Source organism: Eretmochelys imbricata, chromosome 7 (assembly GCF_965152235.1).
Source record: "Eretmochelys imbricata isolate rEreImb1 chromosome 7, rEreImb1.hap1, whole genome shotgun sequence".
Classification (NCBI taxonomy): Eukaryota; Metazoa; Chordata; order Testudines; family Cheloniidae; genus Eretmochelys; species Eretmochelys imbricata.
The window spans coordinates 85,047,735-85,067,500 of NC_135578.1; the positions used below are offsets into that span (position 1 = coordinate 85,047,735).

Genomic DNA, 19,766 nt, shown 5'->3' on the forward strand with positions numbered 1-19,766 from the left:
TGAGTTATAAGGTGGGGTCAAACTCAGAGGCTTGCTATGTGAAAGGGGTCACCAGTACAAAAGTTTGAGAACCACTGCTTTATTGGAATAGAAGGGGATAGAAAAATGGGAAATAATATTACCTCCTGAAAGAGTCTGACCAATAAGTATTCAATGCTCCTCCACGATTCTAGCAATATCAGCACTCTTCAGTAACTGAGACTGCATTTATTTCTCCCCACCCCATCAATAATCATTGTTCAGCTACTGTTTGTTGTATTTTTGCTGTAGGTCAGGGGCTTGTTGCCTCTGGAGGAGGGACCCAACTGCTCATCAACTAATGACAAACTGGAGCAAGAGGTGAGGGTCAAAGGTACAAAATAAGGGATCCAGAAGGGGACACCTAGCAGAGAACCCTGGCCAACACCCACTGCTCCTCAAAGGTGCCTGTGGAGGCGACCCAAAGGAACTCTGCCCAGATATGTGAACTAAGAGAGGAGCAGAAATAGGTCCCATAGTCACAGAGCACCTCGCTGTCCAGCATCCGCCTCCTGGTGGAATAGATGGCTACCTTGGCGGGTGCCAGCAGGAGGCTGACAAGGAGATCTCATGACTTTGTGGGGCCATGAAGGGGGTATGCATGAGGAAAAGTGCAGCCAGAACCTAATGAGAAGGTTCTGGAGAAAACAGAAAAGGGGCTGCAACCTGGTTCACTCAAGGTAGATATGCATCACCTGGGTCTCCCTCATGCTGGAGAAGGGACAGGTGACAGGGAGGGGGGTGAACTGTGCTAAGCAAGTACACACCTGTGGTCATGGCTCAGTGAAGGAGCTACCAACTAATATCCCTGGCAGGCCCTGAGACCAGGGTGGAATACTGTTGGATCATATTAAAGAAGTTCTGTATTAAAATCACAAATGAGTTTGATTCTCTATAGTTTAAATTCCAAGGTATTACTAATTAAGAGGTCTCTTGGTTTTTGGTACTGTTTCTCTCCCTCTCTGTGTGAAACTTGCAAGCTGCTAATTGTGTTAGGATATACTAAGACAGGGTCTGTTCTCAAAGCAATACTTTGTAAAAACAGAAACAGCACACAGAAACTCCCCATCCTTTTGTTGTATTTCTCACTTTAACAATTGTGATTAAAATAGAGAGAGAGGTTGTGTGTGGATAATAAATGAATGATCAGGGAGGTGCCAGCCTAAGAATCCAGTGTCAATCGGCTAAAGAAGGCATCAAGTGGAAACAACCAGAGGACCCACGGAGGGCACACTGGAATCCATCCAACAGCCTCAAGGATGGGAGAACTGAAGAACAAGATAACATCTGGCAGCATGGAGCTGTCAGGAATGTGCCATCTGCTGATTGATTCAGCAACCACATGATGAAGTAATTCCCATAGACTGGCATAGGAATACATTCCTATAAAAATGGACTCTAGAAACTGAGAACTTTGGGGTCTGATGCTGCAAACCAACTTCCAGGAGCGTCAGATATGCATCTGACAAGGCCCTGCTCCCTCCTCATGTCCAGGCCACCTGGCCAGTGGCTTGGCAGGAGCAACTCTAAGGCTGGTAACTATGGTAACAACCTTGCAGAACCTGTGTGTGTGTGAATAAATATGAAATAGAATGGAATATTATAACTAACTGCTTACTATGATTCTTTCTGTATTCACAATAAATGTGGCATTTTGCCTTTTTCCCTTTAATAAGATCCTGCTGGTTTTTATTTTATTGGTATAATAATATTGACTGGCCCCCTTTAATATAACATACAAAACATTGACTACTTAAAGGTCACAAAGCATCAGTCTGCTGACCTATGCAGTTAACTTCTTTTCCTTAAGTGTTTGCAGGATCAGGATCTTTATCCTTACTGCATGTGTTAGGTGACAGTCACTCCATCTGCTATATGATAGAGAATATTTTGAGCAGCTTTTAAAAAGGGAAACACTACCCTCAGGAAAGCCTCTCAACCAAAAACAAGGCAAGGACCCATTAAAAACAAAAAGTGGGAAAAGTAAAGCTGACAAAAGGAACATGCAGTATGTGATTAGACTGTGGAACTCAATGCCACAGGGTATTATTGAAGTCAGAATCTTGCCAAGCTTTTGGCATGGATGGGATGTGGATCACAAGAAGGGCCAGAGAGGCAAGACGCAGTATTTTATTGGACCAACTTCTGTTGGTGCAAGACACGCTTTCCAACTTCGCCTGCTGCGAACGCAAAAGCTTCTCCCTGGCCCGCTGCAGGGCAGGGGGAGCCAGGCCCTGAACCGCAGCCCGCACTTCGCTCCCCTTGTATCACGCGGTGTCTCGCCCCGCCCTGGCAACTCGCGCCCTCCAGCTGCCCGCGGCCTGAGGTCCGCACAGCGCGGCGCCGCCCGCGCCATGCTGAAGCCGGGATGGCGGCCGCTGGAGGCGGAGCGCGGCGCCACGTTGCCACGCGGGGACAGGCGCGGCTCTGGGCAGCCGGCGCGCGGCTGTGCCGGCTCCCAGCAGGCAGCGCGCCGCCAGGCGGGCTCCCGCGGACACCCGCCCCACGCAGGGCCCGCAATGAGCCCCTCCAGGCCCAGCGCCTCGTTAGAACCTGGGCGGCCACCCGCCGCGACGGCGCCTGAGTCACGCCGACCAATCCCCGCTCGCTGGCGGACAGGGCGGCCAATAAAACGAACCGCTTGGGGCTCAGGCGCGTAGAGGGCGGAGCTAATGAGGCTGGCCTGTGCTGCGGCCGCGGGCCTGGCGGGGGGCGTTCGGCGCTGGCTGCTGGGGCCGCGCGCCTGGAGGGCGGCGGACGCTGACACCCCCCGGGGAGGTGACTCGCCAGGGCGGCAGCTGCAGCGCTCCTGGCTCTCGTGCGCACGCATCGCAGCCAATCTGCGCTGCGGGAGCCCCCCAGGCCGGCGGGCGGCCCGGACAGTCCGTGCGCCTCGGGCTCTGGTGTCTGCCCCCGCTGTGGCGCGTCTCGTTCCTCTGCCCACGCAGGCAGGGCTGTCGCTCCCGTGTAGCCCCCGCGCCGCCTCTCCGCCGGTTCCCTCTCCTCTCGTGGCGGGCGCGGTTGCTGTTGGGGGCCCTCCCCAGCGACCTGTCCCCACTCACTCGCCACCCGCGCCTCTGCTGGGGAGGCTGCTGCTCCTTCCGTCTCTGCCGTACACCTGTCGTGGAGGGGGGGTGTCTAGTCCTTGCAGGCACCTTCCGTTTCCAAGCCTGCGACTGAGATGCTGCCGCTGTCTGGGGAGAGGGCTTGCTGTATCATTAGTGCTTCCAGTGCACGTGGGAATTCCGTGGGGACCCCAGCCCAGGGATCCTGGAGCTGCAGTGGGGTCCTCTTGAGCCAGAGTCCAGGGATTGTGCTCTGCCATGGAGCTATTTTCTCTCCTTTCCTCTTGGAGGAGGTGATAGCAGCAGAGCAGGGCAGCTGGTCCCACTGCAGCGTCCTGCTGGCGAACAGCTTCTCCCCAGATATTCAGATCCAGGTTCTCTGGCCTGCAGAAAGTAGAAGCAAAGGGACTGGTAAGGGTAAGGGTGTGTTGGGCAAAGATTTGAGGGCCTGCAGTCCAGCTCTGGGGTTCAATCCCCTTGCAAACCAACAGGGCTCCCCTGATACCCTCAGACAACATGAGGCCAAGCTCCTTATGATGGTGCCCTGCCCAGAGTTCCAGGAGACCTTCTCCAGAGTCTTCTCCCGTGCTGAGCAGTGGCATTTCTGTAGGAGTGAGGATGAGCAGGAGCATGGGGCACTCTTGGATGATTTGCGCTATCTGCATTGGTTTGCCTTGCTGGAAATTCCAGACTTCAGCTCACCTGGTATAGCTCAAGTGAGCTGTGTGCTGGCCGAGTCACTGAGGAAAGGTGACACGCTGTTTGCCTGTGGCTCCCCTTTTGGTTCATTTTGCCCAGACATTTTCATTAACACCCTTAGTAGAGGGATAGTGAGTAACTTAGCTGGAGAAGGCAATGTCCTTATTCTGACTGATGCTCGTTGCTTGCCTGGCACCGAAGGAGGAGGGGTCTTTGTGTTCTCTGAAGATGGTTTTAACCTAGTTGGAATAATTGTGGCTCCACTTTGTTGGAAGGCCAATGAATGGATTGGATTGACATTGGTTTGTTCAATTTGCCATATCCTGGAGAATGTCAAGAGTATCTTGGTTGGGTCTGGAAGTTCTATGAAAACCTGGTGGCCTCATGTGCAATTGGTTACTAAGCCTGTTGGGAAGATGGCAGTCTGCCCTGGCCCTGCACAGCATCTCTTGTCTGCAGTGGTGTTGGTGGAGTGTGGTCAAGTCTGGGGATCTGGAGTGCTGATCGGTTCAAGGCTAGTGTTGACCTGTCGACATGTGGTGAATGAAGCCGCGGGTGTCTGTGTAAGGGTACAGCACAGTCCTGAAAAGTAAGTCTTGATTCTTGTTTTTGTTTCTTTGTTTAATAGTCAGTAAGTAGGACAATGCAATCCACATGGCAGCGCAATAATCTGCGAAGTGTCATACACTGTGGCCTATAGCCTCTTCCTTAAATGACTGCTTTGAAGTTTCTAGTAAAACTCTTCTGCATCTCCTAACAAACACTGCCATCCAAATATTTGATCAACCTGTCAGTTCTGGATAATAGGTGTGAAATGGCCAGTGTGTTCCATATCAAACACTAACTGACCCAACCCCGCTTGTACCCAGCATTGATTTGCAGTGCCATTTGTGGCCCTTTCTGAACGGATACAATATGGGCCAGGGTCAGCGTGCAGCCCACCTCCAAACCTGGGGCCAATGAGAGGACCCCACATGTGGCTGTGCCAAAGAGACAGTATCACTCATCACTGACGACTGCCCTTTGTTCACATGTGATGGTCGTCTGAGGCCTCTGCACTTTGCTGATGATCTGCACTGCTGCAAATGAGCTTGGCAACCTCTGTATTTGATAAGGTATCAAACACTTGTATCACTATTCTCTGCATCTCTTTTATACATTCTTCCAGAGGTCAAATGTATTCTATGAATTAAAATTTACTGTCAGTCTGTGCCTGGTGTTTATCAATATGGTTCTCATCTGATCACATATTTCAGCCTAATGTATGAGGGGATACTATATTCAGAAGTCCACTTGGCTTTACGCTTAAAGAATTATGTTGTATAGCAAACAGTGCAAATCACAGATTTCAGAGAAGCATGCAAGACAGAACTTGCACTTTATGCTATGAACTAACCAAGCAAGCCATGTATGAACCTGGATAAATTTCAGTATTCTGTAAACAACTTGTTGTTGCCAAGCTCTTTAACTAAAGGCACTTTTGATTAAGAGGAAGTTATCATTTATGTTATGAAGTGCACTTTGGGTTTGCAGCAGTGGGAAGAGTCAAAATTGAAGACTTCCTGGCTTAATACCTTAGTCATGGCCCCCAGGCAGAGTGCTACTGAAAAAGTGAGCATCTCTAGAATCCTGCGCAGATACAAAACTTGTATCTGCATCTGATCCGCGCACCACGTTTGCGGGTATCTGCAGATTTTCAGGGCTCTAAGCAGATCCTGTCCTTCTCTAGTATCTCCAACGGCCAATTTGGGAGTAGCATGGATTGCCTGTAGGGGGAACCACCTACATGTGCAACTGGAGGGTTGGAGGGGAGTCAAACTCAGATGTAGGGAAGAATGAGACTGCAATCCTCAAAACTACAAGAGAGCTTCTGCAAATCCCCTATGGTAGAGAAGGTGAGTTATTTAGAATGTCTGTACCAAAGTGACTCTCCTGATAGGTTTGCATGTAACTCTTCAGACTTCGTTCTGAATCAGGCTCCTATTATAGTCAGTATGTCAGTAATAGTGATCGCTGCTTTGACTATTAACAGGTGTCTGGGAGTCAGTCCAAGATCAGCGACTCACTGAAGAGTTTCCATTCTCTGACCAGATCCCTATCTCATGGTCATACCTGTCGCAGATGCCATTCTTAAGATTCCTTTTTTGTGTCTTATTTTTCTAATCCAAGAAGGCGGACTCTCTGCTAGTCTGACTCTTAAGTTGAATTTTATGTCTTATCCCATTGAGTGATGCATTCCTTCCCCTGCTTCCCATTCTAAATGTTTCTTCATGCATCTGGGGTGCAGTCTCAGGTAGGTGACATTCCAGGGTGCTGGATCTAAGGATGCTTTGTCAGGTAGTTTAAAACGATCCCTTCCCTGTTGCCTTCAAAAGAGCTTTACTATTTTCAGTGCAACCTAATGTCATTGCATCCCACCTGATAACCAGTGCAAGGGATACTGGGGACTGCTTCAGCACATCTAAAAGGGAGCTGAGGCAGCAGCAGTAAAAGAATCTGGAGCTCAGCTCAGAACTGAGGGCACTGGGCAGGAGACAGTCGGGCCCTGCAGTACTGGGACAAGTAGGGGACCAAGTGGATTGCTGAGTTGGTGGGATGTCGCATGTGGGGCATTGAACCTGCTTGGATCAGCTTTGTTTTACCTACACCATATTGGTATATGATGATTTCTTGCGATTGTGTGACACCGATAGGTGTTGAAGAGTTAAATCCTGCTTTCTTGGGAGTGAACTTTGCCACAAAATGGATGAAGTCAGCTAACTTGGAGGCCTGAACCTGATGTACAACATCTTACTAGATTTGGAGTCTGTATTCCTTTCTAAAACTATCGTTTTCAGACTTATACTGAAAAACTCTGTTTGTATTTGCTCCTAGGGTCTGTGTCCTTAAAGGGAAAGCGGTGTTTACTACAAATGATGATTCTCCCTATGACATAGCAGTGGTAGAACTAGAAGAAAGCTTACTCTGTTTTGCAAAACCTGTTTTAGCTACTAAGTTTGGTGCAGGTAACTATTCTTCTATTTACTGTCCTGCTTGTAGCTTCACTGGTCATGGGTTGGATGTCTGACTGGTAACTTGATAAATTCCAAGGGCCTGAATCCTCAGCTGGAGAAGTGAAAGCTCAAAGAGCTGTGTGATTATGATTGGTTACGCTTACCTTTAGACCAGGGGTTCGCATGATCAAGACTTGCAGTTGTACCCAAGGCCAAGACTTACGCTACAGTACTGAGGGAAGTGCTGCACTTGACACCTTCATTCAATGGTAGGAAGAGGTGGCGCTTGCCATCTTGCAGGGTAAGACATTGAACAAATGTCCCTTCTTATTTGGCTGTTCAAGTGACAGATTGAAAGACTGGGGTTGTGTTTCAAAGGTAGTGGCCTGGCCAGCATTCCCTCCAAGTAAAACACTTCCCAGTGTCCAAAACTGTGAGTGCTATCACTAAGCATAGTGTGCTGCATCCTTGCATGCAGCCATTATGTTACTGGGTTCAAGCCCCGTAAAGTGCAAAGCAGAGGAAGGGAACACAGACAGATGAGACATACTTGATCTTCACTAAAGATTTGGTAAGGTACCATATCAACTGCTTGCATCCACTTTTAGCTTGGATATGTATGCTGTCACATGACCTGAAAACTGACTGAAGGACAGTAAACAATAGAAGTTGAGGAGTGGGCATGTCGTACAGTTTACTGTAGGGATCAGTTTTACATCTCCAGGGCAGTGAAAATTTTCATGTCTTGCCAACAGCATTGTGATGCACTGTATACTACTGGAAGCAATTAATAGTATAATGTTAAGGAAGGAATCTGGGATAAACTGAAAACAAACACAAACAGGAGAATAACCGTTTATTAGGACCGTTACAAATCTGGACAGAAAATAAGAACTACAGATGTCCTTACTGTGGCTGGTGGGGGAGACTTTCAAAGGTACAAATGGCAATTAAGAACCTAATTTGCCGTTCGTGCTCTGGAAAATTTTCACTAGTGACTCTTCAAGTGTTGCTGACACCTCATTAGATAACAAACCTTCTACTTTCAGATCATATTCTGCGTTCTCTTTTTCCTGACTTCTTCCATTACAGGCAACATTTGTCTAAGAGCTCGTCCACTCTTGCTGCTTATTTACTACATGAATTCACCCTTTTATTTACCTCCCCTCCCCTGAACCACCTGATTCTTGCTGCTGTTTGTCTCCTCTATGCAGGAGAAGAAGTGAGTGTTGTTGGCTTTGGTGTGTTTGGTCAGAGCTGCGGCCCATCGGTGACATCAGGAATCTTGTCAGCTGTGATCACTGTGGATGACAAGCCAGTGATGCTTCAGACAACCTGTGCAATTCATGGTGGCTCGAGTGGGGGGGCCCTTTTCTCTACAAACAGCGGAAAGCTCCTTGGTAAATAATATGCTTTGTCTCTGTTTATCTCCCTTCCCCTCACCCCACCCCACCCCAAATGAGGGGAATGGCCAGTCATGTAATGAATCATCACAGCTGCGTGGTGTTAGATGCTTTCTCTGTTCCCCTGTCCTCCCCATTCAGGAGAGACCTTTTTTCTTTTACAAAGATTATACGCATTGTTAAATGGCCACCATCACACAAAAGGAAGGATGAGGGGATTATACTAGAAGCTTCTGTAATACTTTCCATTTTAGGATTTTGGAGTGTCACAAAAATTAATTCTCAGTGCACATTTAGTATGAGATTATGTCCTTCTTACCAATGGGAAGACTGAGATACAGATTGTCATGCAGGTCACACATTCACTCAACATAGATAGGAATAGAATCTGGGGCTCCTGATTCCCAGTCTTGTTTTGCCTACTAGATGATACTTCGTTACTTGAACTTGATACTCCCCTTTCATTGTGACTAGCTGAAACCTTCTTATCAAGGGCCTAAGCAAGTTAATACACTCTTCTTTCACTCTATTGAAAACATAGTTGAAATCCTGTGTCTGGTAACCAGGAAAAAGACTTTTGGTGGTGTCTTATCTCTTTGTGCATATCTGAAATTCTACAGTTCAATACACTTGGTAGCCTTTAATGAAAGAGCTTGCACAAGACATTTTCATGGCATTTTCAGAGTAGCTGGGGGCAGGAGGCTGTCCACGGCTGGAATAACTACTGAGGTTCCAAGCCAGGACTGGTGAATGCTAGCAGAGTTGTGCTGGAAGAACTGCATGGGTCCTGCCTTCACTAGGCTGGACTACATAACTATTCCTCTCATCCTCCACATCCTGAGGTTGCAATCTAGCAAAGCACATGCTTAACTATAAGCATTTGAATACTTCTGTTGCGTAGGACTACTTACATCAAGTACTGAAGTGCTTTGCTGGAACGGGGCCTAAAATTGCCAGTCAGTCTTCCCACAAGGGGGCGGGGGGGAATATATATATAGTTCTTTATATATAAAATTTAATCAGTGTGGAGTTCTTCAGAAAGGGTCTTGCAGGGCTGTCTGACATGCTGATGGCATGTGTTGGCCAATGAGATGGAGCTAGGAGATTCTTCCCTGTATACTGTTATAACCAGTGATGAGCTGCCAAAATCTTAACAACCGGTTCCCTCCTCACCCCACAAGGGGGTTGTGGCCTGCCCCCACCCCTGGGGACTTCTGCCCCATCCAACCCCCCTCGTTCCTTGACGCCCCTGGAACCCCTGCCCCATTCACACCCTCCCCTGTCCCCTGACTGCCCCCAGAACTGGGCAGGAGGGTCTTGTGGATCACCATAGTGGGTGCCCACCCTGCCCCTAAGAGCCAGAGGGACCTGCCAAAGGCAAGGTGGGGAGTCCTGGTGGTGCTTACCTGGGGCATTTCCCAGGAAACATCCAGCAGGTCCCTCTGGCTCCTAGGGGCAGGGTAGTGTAGCTAGGGGGGGAGCAGAGGGAGTGGCTGCTGCCCCCACTGATCACATCAAAAGTGGCGCCTTAAGCACCAACTCCGTTGGTGCTCTGGGGCTGGAGCACCCGTAGGGAAAATTTGGTGGGTGTAGAGCACCCACCAGCAGCTCCGCGCCTGGCCCCAGCTCACCTGCGCTTCCGCCTCCTCCCCTCCTCATGCCCCTCTACCCCAGCTCACCTCCGCTCTGCCTCCCTGGGCCTGAGTGCGAAGCCACCGCCTGCTTCTCAGCCCTCCCAGGCTTCCTGTGCGAACAGCTGATTTGCGGGAAACTGGGAGGGGTGGAGAAGCAGAGCGGGGCGGTGCGTTCGGGGGCGGAGGCGGAGTGGAGGTGAGCTGGGGCCGGGTGGGGAGCTGCCGGTGGATGCTCTGCACCCATCAAATTTTCCCTGTGGGCGCTCCAGCCCCGGAGCACCCAAGGAGTCGGTGCCTAAGGCACCACTTCTGTCCAGTTGTTAAATTTAGAAGCCCTTTTAGAACCAGTTGTCCCTCGTGGGACAACCAATTCTAAAAGGGCTTCTAAATTTAACAACGGGTTCCAGCTAACCGGCTCCAGCTCACCACTGGTTACAACCACAAAAGTCAATAGCAAATTGTTGCTTCTGTGAGATACCTGATTCTTTAGTGTGACTATTTTATCAATAGAAAATGTGCATTATGTCAAGGGCATGGTTCGGTACTTGTATCCTTTTTGTGTTAGCAATTCCCTCTTTGAAGCTAGAAAACATAATACTGTTTTCCCTGTCAGTTGTGTCCTCTTCAGAATAGCAAGCTTCTCTTATGGGGACACTTCTCTAAAAACTGGGCTCTATCCCCAGTTCTGATATTGATTAAAATGTGTAGCATTTACACGAAGGAACTTAAATATCTGTGTCTCAGTTTCCCCATCTGAAAAAACAAAGTTAAAATACCTACCCACCTTTGCAAAGTTCTTTCAAGATGGTGCAGCTATTTAAATGCTAAGCATTATTTTTAATCCTTCTTTGTATTTTGGAATTTGAAATCTTACTCTGGCCTTTCTTTCTTTGCACTGATGAGCCAGATTTGGGGGATAAGGTTGTCTGTTCTTGATACAAAGTAGCAAAGGACACATTATACTTCTGTCTAGGTCCTGCAATCTATCCATTGTATGGAAGCATGTTTTTAATTCCTAACTTCTTAAGCTACCAGAAAGTTTACAAACTCTACTTTGTCTCCTTTTTATTCTTCCCCACATACAGGGATTGTTGCTAGCAACACAAAGGACAACAGTGTAGGAGCTACATACCCTCACCTGAACTACAGTGTTCCCATCACAGTTCTACAGCCAGCAGTCTTGGAGTACAGCCGTACTGGAGACCTGCATGGTTTCCAGGAGCTGAACAGGGCCAATGACAAAATCAGACTAGTGTGGCGGCTCCAAAGAAAGACCGCAGAGGTACCGCACAGCAAGTTATGAGGCTGGCCATCTCAGAGAAGAAAGGTAGAGCTCTCCTAGAACATCCTGCTCACAGGGGCATAGGGGGAGGGGGACTCCACACAATTCAATGTTGTATTATCTGTAGTTATGTCGAATTTGTCATAAATTGTCCACAGTCTGTCTGAAGGTATGGTGTCTTTGGGGCTGACCAGCTGTCCTGAGATCAGTGATGTTAACATTGGTTCTGGCTGAACTGAGTGAAAGCAAAAGATGATGAGCAGCTGTTATACTGGGCAGAGCCAATCAGAGTAGAACTATAGAAATGAGCTGTAATGATTCCATGGGTCCCTGACCAGGCTTCAGACTCTCCATTAGGTGCGTTCCCTGGATAATGGCATGCTCCTCTCCATCATTCCTGGAAGTGCCGTCCCCAGGAGTGCAATTCCCTTCAGCTGCAGACACTGACTGGCTATTCATTATTTGGAGGTGCTGATGAGGCAAGAATAACTAATACGTATGGTCAGGCAATCACTAAAGGGTGGTGTGACTTTCTGGAAGTACTTAATGTCAGCAGGAAGGAGATGAATTGCTCAGGATGCTGATGGTGCAAAGAACATAACTAGGAGTCAGGGTTTTTTGTGGTTTTTTTGTTTTTTTCCCCATAACAAAATCGAAGCTGTGGGATTGTATTGTGTGGGATGTCTAAAGTCCTATCTGGATGTAGCACTAATGCAGCTGGGAATAATCCTGTAGTGGCAGAGGATCACCTGATGAGACTCTTCCATCTTTAATGTCTCTTTCAGGAAAGGAGATTAAAGCATAGCTGTGGGTGTGAGAATTTGTAGTTCAGAGCACCTGTGTGTATTAGAGGCCCATAGATGTTCTAAGGATTAGCTAATCCTACACCAGCTTCTTCAGTGGCTTGGCAGTGTTATTTGGGGGTAGAGAGATTTTCTCTGTCCAACTCCAGTTTTAACTGCAGACTGTGGAGTACTGGAAGGGAAATCAAGACTATTGCTTGGAAGAAAAGGCAAACATCCGGTCTAAATGTGAATGCATTTACCTTACATGTTTCTACCATCTTCATTTTCTCTTTTGCTACTTAATCTTTACCAACAGTTTATTTTATGTTCAGACAAGAATTTTCAGTTTCTGGAAGTGTTTTCCTGTTCATGCCATGACTTCCTATGTCTGAAACTGACCTTACAAGTGTTGTACCCCAAGGTGGACCAAAGCTACACATTTTGGGAGTGTCTGTATCTGGGGCTTTTAATCTGGTGGGGGCAACTACTGGCAAAAGACTTCTTCTCTAGATACAGCACTGAGTCTTCCAAGTGGAAGCATGCGGAAGGAGAGTGCACGTTCTAGTACACAGCTTTACTAATAGGGAGAGACTTCATGCTGCTTGATCAAGTTTGCCCTACTATGTAATACACAAAAAGGCCTGAACTAAACATGACTCCAAACACATTGGAAACTTGTAGCACCAAACTCCAGTTTGGAGGCTCATTTCTGCTATCCACTTTTATCCACTATCTGCTTTTATTTCTAAGAAGAGCTAAATAATCTTACCCAGAGATTAAATGCCTCCTATGTCCACTGGGTGCCACTCATACTCCAGCACCTGCAGTGGGGGATAAGACTTCTGTTAGCATCTTATCCTGATGCCAGTACTATTCATGTATCTTTTTGTTCGTCTGTTGCAAGTGGGGTGCCCACACTCTCATTAGAAATCCTGCTTGGGATTGCACTGGTACAACTGTCTGACTTGTGCGTGACGGCAGGACCCTATTTCCTGATTAAATACAAAAAAATGTGAACTTGTCCACTAGTGATCTATTAGAAACTGAGCAAATTCATCAAATATGATGACTTAGAGGAGAGAGCTTCTGGTTGGTCTGATGAAGTGAAGTAGCGAAGCGTGCTCTTATGACCAACCCTCTATTCAAAGGCACTGGAGTAAAACTGTTGAAGACTTTGAGACTGGAGATGGGCCTGAGGTTCTTAGTTTGAATCTGGTTACAAAGTTCATGACTGTTCAGATCCAGGGTTTATGCTTCTAATTAAAGCAGTGTGCACACTCATGGGAGGGAATGCATTGACGTGTCTGATAGGCTGGAAAGTCTGCACTGCAGAACCGTTGTCTCTAGTCATTGCTGTGTCTGAAGTGTATTAGCGGGGTTCAGGTATTGGCTTATGATTGAGGCAGAACCTTTTCCAGTTGGGGATTGTTGCTGTCATTGGATAGTATCTCTGATCTCATCTGATTTCCCCGCCCCCTTCCCCTCCCAAACTCACCCTCCACTAGGCAGGTAGTCTACTAGGCAGGTAGCAAGGGCTGTGCATACAACAAAGTTGTTTGGCTTGTTAATTCATGATGAAATAAAGCTGGATCATGCCAGCTGTTCCTACTGACTTTATGTACTACACAGTTGACTATGTCTATGCATGTCATAAATATAAAGGGAAGGGTAAACCCCTTTGAAATCCCTCCTGGCCAGGGGAAAGCTCCTCTCACCTGTAAAGGGTTAAGAAGCTAAAGGTAACCTCGCTGGCACCTGACCAAAATGACCAATGAGGGGACAAGATACTTTCAAAAGCTGGGAGGAGGGAGAGAAACAAAGGGTCTGTGTCTGTCTGTATGCTGTGCTTGGCCAGGGATAGACCAGGAATGGAGTCTTAGAACTTTTAGTAAGTAATCTAGCTAGGTATGTGTTAGATTATGATTTCTTTAAATGGCTGAGAAAAGAATTGTGCTGAATAGAATAACTATTTCTGTCTGTGTATCTTTTTTGTAACTTAAGGTTTTGCCTAGAGGGGTTCTCTATGTTTTTGAATCTAATTACCCTGTAAGATATCTACCATCCTGATTTTACAGGGGGGATTTCTTCATTTCTATTTACTTCTATTTTCTATTAAAAGTCTTCTTGTAAAAAACTGAATGTTTTTTCATTGTTCTCAGATCCAAGGGTTTGGGTCTGTGGTCACTTATGCAAATTGGTGAGGCTTTTTATCCAACATTTCCCAGGAAAGGGGGGGTGCAAGTGTTGGGAGGATTGTTCATTGTTCTTAAGATCCAAGGGTCTGGGTCTGTAGTCACCTAGGCAAATTGGTGAGGCTTTTTACCAAACCTTGTCCAGGAAGTGGGGTGCAGGGTTTTGGGAAGTATTTTGGGGGGAAAGACGCGTCCAAACAGCTCTTCCCCAGTAACCAGTATTAGTTTGGTGGTGGTAGCGGCCATTCCAAGGACCACGGGTGGAATACTTTGTACCTTGGGGAAGTTTTGACCTAAGCTGGTAAAGATAAGCTTAGGAGGTTTTTCATGCAGGTCCCCACATCTGTACCCTAGAGTTCAGAGTGGGGGAGGAATCTTGACAATGCAACTCTAACTTTGGTTGCATAGGTATAAAAGAGTAGACTTTGGCCTAAGGTGGTAATGAATATATAGCTTCCTGCTGCCTCTTGTTGTAGGATCCTTCCTCTGCACTTCCAGATTGAGTATTGTAGATCATCTGCCTGAAGGGAAAGACCCAGCTTCCTGTGATATCATTCATTGCTGGCACTCCACTCCACTCTGAATTATCTGCTTGTGGGGAAGTAGACAAATGGGGGTAAAAGCAATACTGAATCTATTGCTGTGATGCATCTGGAGTGAATTGGCTGCTTTTGTGGCTAGGTCCTATGACAAGTTTGTGTGCAGCCCATTTATCTCTCTGCCTCCTGGAGTCACCTTGAGAAATATCCACTTGGGGCTTGAATAGCCCTTAAGAAATGAAGACTTTAGTGTACAGCTGCTTTTTTTTTTTTTGGCAGTTCACAAATTATCTGGTTTTTCTGTCACTTGAGCAATAAATATCTCGGACTTCAGCTCATTCTTCCTCTGTCATGCAGAAGAGGAATGAGTTTGTTGAAACAACAAATGTTCCTGGAGGAAAAGGGAATGTTCCTGAGCAACATAGATGGCCTAGCCCTAGGCAGTCCTTTAAATCTTGCACAAGCAGAGAAGGGTGGATGCTCTCCAACCACAATGTTGGAGAGAGCTTTGCATGCCTGAAAATAAAATCTGGACATTGCTCGCAATGCTCTTTTGATTTAATGAGCATTAACTTGCATTCATTCAGCAATCTCTCATTGTAAAGTGGTTCTTGGCTGGGACAATTATCATACGGTTACCGTACAGTTTTGTGTAACAATGTTCCTGACCTAATTGCTTGGACAAATAGGTAGTTAATAGAATCATAGGACTGGAAGGGACATCAAGAGATCTTCTAGTTCAGTGTCCTACACCGAAGGCAGGACTAAGACAATTCCTGAAATGTTTGTCTAACCTGCTCTTAAAAAATCTCCAATGATGGAGATTCCACAACGTCCCTGGGTAATTTATTCCAGCGCTTAACTATCCTGACAACTAAAGTTTTTAAGCACATTGCTTCTTGTGCTAAACTCAGAGGTTAAAGAGAACAATTTTTGTCCCTCCTCCTTGGAACAGCCCTTTATTTACTTTGAAAACCATTATGTGTCTCCCCCCCACCCCCCGTTTTCTCCAGACTAAACAAATCCAATTTTTTCGTATTCCCTCATCCTAGACCTTTAATCTTTTTTGTTGCTCTCCTCTGGAGTTTCTCCCATTTGTCCACCTCTTTCCTGAAATGTGGTCCCCAGAATTGGGTGGAATATTCCAGTTGAGGCCTAATAGCGCAGAGTAGAGTGGAAGAATTACTTCTCATGTCTTATTTACAACACTCCTGATGATACAACCCAGAATGATTTTTTTGCAATAGTGTTACACTTCACACACATTTAGCTTGTGCTCCACTATGGCCCCAAGATCTTTCTGCGGTACTCCTTCCTAGGCAGTCATTTCCCATTTTGTATATGTGCAACTGATTATTCCTTCTTCAGTGGAGTATTTTGCATTTGTCCTTCTTGAATTTCATCCTGTTTTCTTCAGACCATTTGTCCAGATCACTTTGAATTTTAATCCTATCCTCCAAAGCACTTGCAGCCCCTCCCAGTTTGGTATCGTCCACAGCCTTTATAAGTGTACTCTCTCTATGCCATTATCTAAATCATTGATGAAGATATTGAATAGAGCTGTACTCAGAACTGCTCCCTGTGGGACCCCACTTGATATGCCCTTTCAGCTTGATTGTGAACCACTGATAACTACTTTCAACCAGTTTTGCACCCACATTATAGTAGCTCCATCTAGGTTGTATTTCCCTAGTTTGTTTATGAGAAGGACACATGAGACAGTATCAAAAGCCTTACTAAAATCAAGGTAATAGTACATTCAAATTTATCTAGTCATTTGTGGTAATTGTTGGCCACTGCATGCCTCAAGGGAGAGGTTCAACTGAGTTCCTATTGCTTCTCTGCACTGGATTTAATTTGTATTCCTTGAGCCTATGGGAGCAGAGGCCTGGAATGGCAGATGCTTGGTCTTGCATTGATCAACTCTGGCACTTCTGGGTTCCAGAGGAGTTCTGCCCAGTCCCTTTCAGGCAGAATGATTGGTGGGGTGGGGGGGACTCGGGGAGGTTATTTGAGTGTGGGGTTTTTTTGCGGTGGGAGGGGGAGGATGTTGAGCCATGGCTATTTCTGAGAAAAACAGAACTAGACAGTGGAAGACTCATATCCTTGAAATCCGAAAAAGATTTGTAAAGTTTGTGGTGGCATCTTACACTGTAAAGTTTTTTCCTCTCAGAAGCTGTAAAATAAAATTCTTTTCTAATCAATTTTTCTGTCTTATATTTACCAAGCAATCTATAAACCTTCTCTTCCTTCACCCTGGTTCCCTCTGCTCCCCAAAATCTTGAACTAAATACAGCTTCTCTTGCCTACTTCAATAGTGCAAAGCTTTTCCTTAGTACTGCACAATTTCTAAAATGTATAGTTAGGCTCTGAGTTGCTTCCAATCACAATATAGTTTTAAGGTCTTGTACTTTAAGTTGCTTGTGTGCCTTTTTAAAGAGTATCTCTTGTAGGGAGGAAGTCTTCTCTAGCCCCATCTCTCCCTTCCCCAAGAAGGGAAATTGTTTTTTGTATTCATATGGGAATGCATACATAGTCACCAATACCATATGCTGCCTTTAATTCAGAGAAGGGAAATCTAAATAGAAGCCAAAATTATTTAACTAGGTTTCCTTTCAATAAGTGGAGGTAGTAATGATGGGTGCACCCCTTTCAGCATGATTTATCAATGCAGTAGCTGATAATGTTACTCTTTGTCACTTTGTCTTTTATAATCCTAGAAACTAACACCATCACTGTCCTGGTCCTGTAGGCTTGACTTTTTTCTCATACCTTTTGAATTTGTACTTTTCAGTGTCTATCTCCTAGAAGGTATCCACCTTCATGCAGGTAGGTAGGGGAGTTGTGGATTTTGTGAATCATTCCTGATCCCCTGCTACTCAATTTCAACAACACTCCCTCTCCAGGCTGAAAAGAGGTCCACGTAGCCTATCGCTTCTGTCCAATAACATTTCCAGTGTGACCTTTCTGAAGCCAACAGACACATCAGAATACCTCAGATCCACACTCTGAGGTGCAGGGAGGAACAGCTGGGCTGTGGCACTGTAGTGTTTCAAGCTTTCTGGTTCATGCTGTTTGTTCTGGCTCTAACACACAAGCTGCATCCCTAGCATTCGCATTCGCTTGTGGGTTGGAGCCGAAGATGGTACCTAAATGGCTGGGCAAACACATCCCTGACCGAGAGCTCTGAAAAACCTCTCCCAGCCTTTACCTGGCTCTGCCCCCTTTGTACAATCTTTGATTGCCAGTGAGACCCTATGCATGTGGCAGTGGCTATAGAGTCTGTAAGCGCATATCTGCTCCAGGTGCAGGAGAACTTTTTGTTTAGCTGAACTATGGTGAAGGCTTATATCCTCTGTAGGGCAGATGGGACAGCCCCAACCTTCTCCCATGTTAGCTTTGCACCAGTCTCTGTGCTGACTGCACAGCAGCTACTTGTGATTTACACAAGTGTAGTTAAGAATAAGGTCCATATGCTAATAAGTCCTGACATTACAGCCACTAGAGGGCAGCATATTACCCACATGCAGGGACATCATGGTTGGATTGCATCAACTTTACTGCAGCTCTGTTGGCACCAAGTGGTTGCAAAGCAGCTATGGTGTAAGGTTCGGGTAGGCAACCTATGGCATGCGTGCCAAAGGCGGCATGTGAGCTGATTTTCAGTGGCACTCTCACTGCCTGGGTCCTGGCCACCAATCCGGGGGGCTCTGCATTTTAATTTAATTTTAAATGAAGCTTCTTAAACATTTTAAAACCTTTATTTACTTTATAAACAACAATAGTTTAGATATATATTATAGACTTATAGAAAGAGACCTTCTAAAAACGTTAACATGTATTACTGTCACACAAAACCTTAAAGTAGAGTGAATAAATGAAGACTTGGCACACCACTTCTGAAAGGTTGCCGACCCCTGGTGTAAGGAATCTCCCTGGCAGGTGCAGAGCTAGCATCCCTAGTGAATGATGGCTCTTGGACTGCTCTAACCTTCAGTAGGTGCCAAAAAAACACACCCTTGCTAGGCTGGGGTTTGGTACAGGATGAAATGCACACACCACCCCTCTCCGCTGATGCATACGCATCTTGCACATCACACTGTCCATATGCAGAGTTTGGTATGACAAGCACTAAGCACTATTGACTTTAAGGTGCATCTTGAAAGTGAATTGACATGATGGTGGGCAAGCATCCGATCATCAAGTCCTGGCTGGGAGCACAGGACTGACTTGGGTACAGAGACAGGGAGAATGACAATTTCCTGGATGAACCTTATTGAATTAAGTTATACCCTATTGAATTAGGTTTAATACCTTTTGAAGGCCATTGTATTCCGCATGAACTTGTGTATGTGTTGTTGTGGAATTGTATGCATCTTCTCCAGCCGGAGGGGGATGCTACTGTATTTTCTCTGTTTCCAGCCCTTTGAAGCCACCTCTTGGAGAGGCTCACGTAGACTAGTTCACACTGGATTTCCTAGGGACCAATGGACAAAGAAAAGATTTTTTTTTTTTTTTTAAACTGTCTCAGTGCCTTCTTCCTGATCCAGCAAATGGATAGGATCAGTGAGCCACAGAAGGCTCCAATCCTTTGGGAACGGTTGGCAGGACTGGGCCTACTGAAGCCCCATAAGACTGGGTGCTTGTTCTGAGCTAAAGCTGTGATGAACTTGTAACTACAAGGAATCCCCTTGGGTGAAGATTTGGGGGAGTGTTTCTGCCAGAATCCAAGTAGGGTTTGGGGTGAACTCTCATAAGCTTATTCGCATGGATGTAGGTTGTTCTATTGTTTTTAGTGTGTGTTTTCTCTGTAGTGCTTCTACTTTAAGAATACAGTAGGCTTTCATGGAAAGTGCTGCGTGGTATCTTGTAACTGTAGCTGTTAGTTGTCTCTGAAGAGAAATCAAGCCCGTGTGCTTGGGCAGCGTGTCTCTGCTGGAAATAACACAGTGAAGGCAGGGAACTGGGCAGCCTGGAAATACCCTGGTGAGAAGGGAGTGGCTGTGAAGGTGGAAGCCTGAGGGTGGTGCTCTTGCTGGCCCACTGAGGGGAACAAAGGTGCAGCTGCCCTGAACTGTAATAGCCTTTTTTCCCCAAAGAGCTTAGTGCAGGAGTTCTTCTATTGGATCAATCTTGGTGCCGTCCTTCAGAGCAGC

The 19,766-nt window shown here is 46.3% G+C and overlaps 1 protein-coding gene across 1 annotated transcript in view; it reads left to right on the top strand.

Annotated features, from left to right (window-relative positions):
• Positions 1–2,697: 2,697 nt before the first annotated feature.
• Positions 2,698–19,766, top strand: part of TYSND1 (trypsin like peroxisomal matrix peptidase 1) — a 33,937-nt gene continuing 16,868 nt past the window's right edge. Inside the window, exons 1-4 of the mRNA XM_077822014.1 lie at positions 2,698–4,371; positions 6,657–6,787; positions 7,990–8,175; positions 10,898–11,139. Of these exons, the coding sequence (XP_077678140.1) occupies positions 3,200–4,371; positions 6,657–6,787; positions 7,990–8,175; positions 10,898–11,115 (1,707 nt within the window). The 5' untranslated portion in view covers positions 2,698–3,199 and the 3' untranslated portion in view covers positions 11,116–11,139. The remainder of the gene's footprint in view (positions 4,372–6,656; positions 6,788–7,989; positions 8,176–10,897; positions 11,140–19,766) is intronic.